Raw genomic sequence first — 6,006 nt, 5'->3', positions numbered from 1 at the left:
TTTGGGTTGTACATTTTGCCTACGGGCGCTACACTTTCTACTTTCCGTCACTGGAGGTTACTCGTGATGTGGTTAGCTACTTACAACGGGGGCTGTAATTATTATTGTATATTAGTTTCTGATTATCCTTCGCATTAGAGTTTTATTTCTTTCAGTCTTGTTTATATTGTCGACGAAAAGAAAATATGTACGATTTTCCGCTTTAAGTTCTTTTTGGTTACTAAAGTGACGCCACCGAAATCGGGGTGTTACACAATCGTTTCGAGGCGAAACTCTAGGATCTACGAACGTCCGATTCCAATCATCGGAAGTTTGCCGAAACTAAATCCCTGGTCTTTCTAGAGCGATTAAATCAACCGACAATGAAGACTTTTTCTATTCGGAGCTTCAAATGAAGATTCTACACGCGTACACCCATTTCTCTTGATGATTTCAATCTTTCTTCAGAAGGAAGTTTTCTATTCCGACGTTCGATGCAAAAAGTAACTTATCGGGTAAAATAGTTTTACACCGACTTTGCATTAGTCACCTAAAATACAAGGAAGCCTCTGTTGAGTTTTGGATTTATGTCGCCAAAACCTATCTTAGAATTCATGGAGAATGAAGCCGGAAAAATCAGATTCGCGAAACTTTCTTTTTCCCGCGTTTTTCCAACCTCTATATATAGCATTAAAAACAAGCCTCGAAAACCAAAAATCATACCGGTATTTCTTTGAAGAATTAGAAGATTCAGCGGGGAGAATATCGTGTCTAAAATACGTTGGAATCAGTAGGAAGAAATCAGAATCACTCTCATATTTTTATCTTAACTTTATGAGCTAAATCCTCCGATATCTAAACTAATCTGTACCGATTTACAAAATATCTTTTCAAAATATCTTTGATAAATATCTATTCATCCTTATCCGATCTTTGATAAATATCTATTCATCCTTATCCGATCTTTGATAAATATCTACTCATTTCTTGGTTCATGGATCATTTTAATTTGTTCAAAGTGATCATAATTTATATTTTACTATTTCATAAAGTTCCTCATAATTTTTAGTATAGTTATATATCCATTATCTATTTTTCTCTTAACTCTGTGAGCAAAATTCTTCAGTGTATAAATCAATTCATACCAATTTTAAAAATATCTTTTCAAAATATCAATCCAACCTTATCACTCCACGTCCCTCCAGCTTTGCCCCACCACATGTTAATATATTTCCCAAGCCGCTGAACACCATCAGACAAGGCAATGTACAAAGCCACAAACATATATATAAGGAAACTCAATCTATATATATATTAAAGCAGTAACATTTCAAGCATGCCATTATCAAAAACCTCAGCTCCTGAATAATTTGCAATATTTTATTCCTTTCACTTTGCACCACAACTCGCTACGTGTCAAATTCAGATTATTATATTCAGATTTATTCATCCATCCTTCATTCTCCCTCTTCTCCCACTATCTCCATACTATTTTCTCTCCCCCAATTATCTCGGTCTCAACATATAATTATACTGAGGATTTAATGGTGGTCAAATTTCTATTTGCAATTAATCCTAATTCCATTACTTTTCTCCCTCTTTTTCCTCCCTTTTCTCATATTATTGTTTCACGTTAATGTATCTAGACCATTCTTCATTATAATCTGAAAATTTTCAAATTATTAAGCCTCCGTTGAGATTAACCGTCCATTCTCCCATCAACATTCCAATTTAATTCATCCCATTCTCATCTTTTCGTTTTTCTCTATTTTTAGTTTTTTACGGTAATCCCCATTGAATTATAAAAAGTTCTTTTCATATATTTTCAATATCTTTTTATCACGTTCAAAAAAAATATATTTTTATTATGTATTATAAAACAAAATCATAATTAATATTATATAATTTGAAATGATATGTTTTTTTTTTAACTTTCCTAATAATATGAGCAAATCATAACAATATTTGGTTCATAATCAACATATTTTGTTTAGAGCTGTAATTATTCTTTATTTTTTTTCAAACTGAGCAGTAATTTTTTCCTATTGCTTTTTATACGTTAATAAAAATTTAAATTCTCCCACTTTATATTTTTTTTATTAACTATTAAATTTTTCCATTCAATCTTTAATCATATCTTTTGGGTTTCCAATAACTTCACTGCTTCTCTCTCCAGGTATCCTTTAAATTAAGAGTAGTTATTAACACAAATTTCTATCTACTATTATCACATGTAACTTGCTTCACGACTTGCTTCTCTCTCTCTCTCATTTAAACCCAATTCCAAATTCCCAATATTTGGAATGTTTCTCTCTCTCTCTCTTACTCTTAATTTTTCCTTCCCCTTCATCTTCTCTTTTTCTCTTCCAATCCGAATTTCTGCAGCTCCTCATTTTCTCTCCATTCAATTAACTTTTATCAGCCCATTAATGTTTGGCATCTCATTTATGGTTCTTGCAATTCCCACTCACGGCCTCATTAAATCTGCTCGGTTAAAACGTGATTTTTCTTTTCTGCTTCCAAGGTTGCATTGCTCTATCAATTTCCAAGACTTTGTCTTCCCCTTATTTGAAATTTGAAATTCAATCTAACCTATATAAATTCAGATATCTCTTTCATGTTTGCACTTCAATACCTGTTTCCCTCTTCTCATATCTCTCAATGTGCTTCATTTCATAAAGGAGGAAAAGGAGGAGTTTGTGCCTTGCAGTGTCTCCCAGTATATTCTTTCTCACTGAAAAATTGGCTAGGCAGGTACAACTCTAATCTGAACTCCAAACACAACATTTGTCCCAAAATTTCTCAGGAATTTTGTTTTATTTCTTCGTTGAATTAGTTGATATGTAATTTTAAGTTATTCTTGGCTAGAGATTGTGCTTGAACCTGATTGCGGGAATTCAAATAGCTGAAGTGATTCAGGTGCTCCAGTCTTACATTCCTTTATCATAGTTATTGGTTGCATCCATATTATGTAAGCCAGCAGTATTATTTAAAAAAATTCATGTTACCATAGGGCTGCAATCAAGTTTCAGTGTTAATACCTGAGAGAAACTAAAAGATTGGTTTTGGTCTTGATCTCTATTTCTAATTTTATTTTTTCAGATCAAATTTGCTGATCATTTTTTCAGATGAGGCATTCTTTCATTTTAGTTTTTGGTCCTGTCTGCAGGTTGGTGTTGTCGTTTCCTTTTTCACTCTTACTTCTATCAAATTTTCATTGATTAAATTTTGTTTGTGTTTTCATAAACTGATTTGTTGGTAACTTGGTATGCATGTCTCTCCTTTATAGATGTTTTTTTGATATAGAAGGTTAACGTTTTTTTTGTTGTTGTAAGATTCTTGAAGCTTGAATTTCATGAAAGACTCCAAATCCACTACTGGCAAGTCTTTTAATTGGAAGCAAAATCTTTGGCATCCTCAAACCTCATGTTTGTTTTGGTTAGTTGGACCCCATCAATAAAATCTCTACCTACTGTTTTTCAATTCCAATGGGTTTAATGCAAAACTCATTTTTTACGTGTCTTCTTTATAATCATTAGGTTGGGGTCTCTTAAATTTATTATCAACAAGAAAATGTTTGTGTGTTTTTATCTGTTTGTATGTTTTAAATGAGTTTTGTAATAGCTGTTTTAAAAAATCCTTATTTAGTCTTTTGATTTCCTTTTTATTCTCCTTATTAAGTCTTTTAAAACTCTTTAGATTGTTTCTTGAATTGATATAGTGGAAGCAATTCACCAAAGTTGCATGAAATGGCAACCAAATACACTTACTGCCACTTGAGCACTAATTTTTCCCAATACTTGCATGTACATATACTCAAAGAAAAGTGCACGTTTAGAAACAACAGAAAATGATTGTACCAAATTTGGGATTTAGTCCATACTACTTTTAGCTTTATGTTTCTCTTTTCTTTTCACTAAACTCAGTCGTCACCACTAACTAGATAATTAAAAAATGCTCACAGATTGGTGAACTGGTTTTTTACTCAAGATAAATGGACTATTGTTTAATGCTGCTATACATGTTGTAGAGGTGTACCATGATTGAACTTTATTTCAGGTATGATTAGTCATTCAAATGATTATGTTCAATTGCACCATGATTGAACTTTATTTTTCTTTATCACATAAGAAGCTATGGATATGGCTACACATGCATGATTGTTAAATAGAGTTCTTCAAATCTAACATTCTAAAGATTTTCTGATGTATAAAATTTTCAAAACTGATGTGCCATGTCTTGCAAGTGCTGTGTATTCTTCTCTTTTGTTTGCTTTAAAGAGATGCTCTTACACATTATGATTTTATCTAAGGTGTTATTAATTCAACAGGGATTTTGATTTTTGGGTATTGCTTGAAGCCTTGAACAGCCAAATGTATTATTAGAATTTTTGTGCTACAATTTAACGAAGTAGATTTTCTTTCTACTCTAGCTACCATGACTATGGAAATGAGTTCTAGAATATGGGAGATTTCACTTCAGTGGGAATTGAACAACTTTCAATGCAGGCTAACGGCTAAGGAGTTAATGCTTAAGGTAGATTACTAGGAACTCAATTGAAACACATTACATGGGGACTACGTCTCTGTATAAAACAATCTTCGATTTTAAGTTTTTCTTAGTCATTTCTTATATGTTTCTTCATGAGTATTGCTTTGCTTTATCAATGCAATGACATTTTCAATATTAACAGGGCAAGGTATAATGGAATCGCCATGTGATATGAAGTATGGGAAGTTTAGTTTAATTTTTAGTGGCTAAGCATATTGGTTATGGATAAAATTGAAGCACTTTCAATTATAGCTTTGACAATACAAGTTGGGATGTCATAAGAAGATGCATTGGCAAATATCATTGCACAATCCATTTTGTGGATATGAACGGATTCCTTGGCCTTGAAGGAGCTTCTAGCGTGTGGTTATTCGATGTAAAAGACACCATTGATGTATTTTAATGTAATTTTATCCAATATTAGTCTTAAATGCTTTTTACTGAAGTCCTTAAATTATTTTTTAGTAGTATCAATTTATATAATAACTTTTCTATTTTCTCTAATCTTTAATTTGTTTTAATAATAAAAATATATAAAATAAAGGTTTTATGCATAATTGAAATATATGGTATAGGTGAAACAACATGCCAGTTTTTATTCTTTTTACCCTAAAGGTTGTCTATGGTTTATGCTGAACGGCATGCCAGCTTTTCTATCACACATTGTAATGACTTATGATGGAAAATTCTGGCTGTCACTAAACAATTTTATCATTTTTCAAATTTGATCAATCATAGAAGAAATTAAAATTTTCAAAAAAAATAATATTGACTAGAGAGAACTTCAAGTTTTTTTTGTTGACAATTGCTGGTTGTTGTTGAAGGGTGTAAAGTGATAAATTTCAGTTGCTTTTCTCATGTTGTTGAAAAATAGATTATGAATCCGGTCCCTTTTTCATTTATATTCGAAAATGATTTAATTATTCAGCCTCCTTTATTTGTATTTCTACATTCCCTATGTATTATTTAAACCGCCCACTAAGTAATTAAAATAAAGAATATTTAATTTTAATTTCATCTATTTTATCTCCCTTCTTTTACTCTCTTTCTCCCATTATGTCTTCACGTTTATACACATGAATCCCAATTCCTTATTAACACAATGTATTTCAAATTCATCATCCTCCATTTATTGGCTCAACATTCCATTCTCCATTCCCTGATTTTTTTTTCACACCCCTTTAATGAATATTGGGACTTTGTGTTTTGATTTTCTCTATATATGCCCAATAATTGTTTGTTCATCTCCCCTTATTTTGTTGTTTCCAATTCTTATTTTGAATTTCAAAGGTTTCAACCCATGTAGAGTCTTCTATATAAGTAGTTGTGTTGTGATGCTCTCATCCACAATCCCTTCTGAATTAAGAGTTTATCTTCTTCATAATTTGTTCTTCATCCCCTCTTGAAATGTCTCTCCGAGTTGATGATGTGTCCAAGATTGATGCTTCCAAAGAAACTTGGGCCATTGTTGTGAAG

General features: G+C 31.7%; 1 protein-coding gene across 1 annotated transcript; it reads left to right on the top strand.

Annotated features, from left to right (window-relative positions):
- Positions 1–2,267: 2,267 nt before the first annotated feature.
- On the top strand, positions 2,268–3,436 carry LOC130720350 (uncharacterized). The gene is made up of 4 exons (XM_057570976.1): positions 2,268–2,503; positions 2,661–2,733; positions 2,848–2,898; positions 3,082–3,436. The coding sequence occupies exons 1-4, from the start codon at positions 2,283–2,285 to the stop codon at positions 3,109–3,111; spliced, it is 375 nt and encodes a 124-aa protein (XP_057426959.1). The 5' UTR covers positions 2,268–2,282; the 3' UTR covers positions 3,112–3,436.
- The last annotated feature ends 2,570 nt before the right edge of the window (positions 3,437–6,006 follow it).

The sequence above is a fragment of the Lotus japonicus genome, chromosome 5 (assembly GCF_012489685.1).
Source record: "Lotus japonicus ecotype B-129 chromosome 5, LjGifu_v1.2".
Taxonomy (NCBI): Eukaryota; Viridiplantae; Streptophyta; class Magnoliopsida; order Fabales; family Fabaceae; genus Lotus; species Lotus japonicus.
The sequence above is the reverse complement of the archived record's forward strand: the minus strand, read 5'-3'. Positions and strand labels throughout refer to the sequence as shown.

Excerpts from the sequence above, each read along its gene's own strand:
- LOC130720350 (XM_057570976.1), top strand. The coding sequence starts at position 2,283 with ATGTTTCTCTCTCTCTCTCTTACTCTTAATTTTTCCTTCCCCTTCATC. Across the intron at positions 2,504-2,660 it reads TTTTCTTTTCTGCTTCCAAG|GAGGAAAAGGAGGAGTTTGT; the intron begins GTTGCATTGCTC and ends CATTTCATAAAG. Across the intron at positions 2,899-3,081 it reads AAATAGCTGAAGTGATTCAG|ATCAAATTTGCTGATCATTT; the intron begins GTGCTCCAGTCT and ends TTATTTTTTCAG.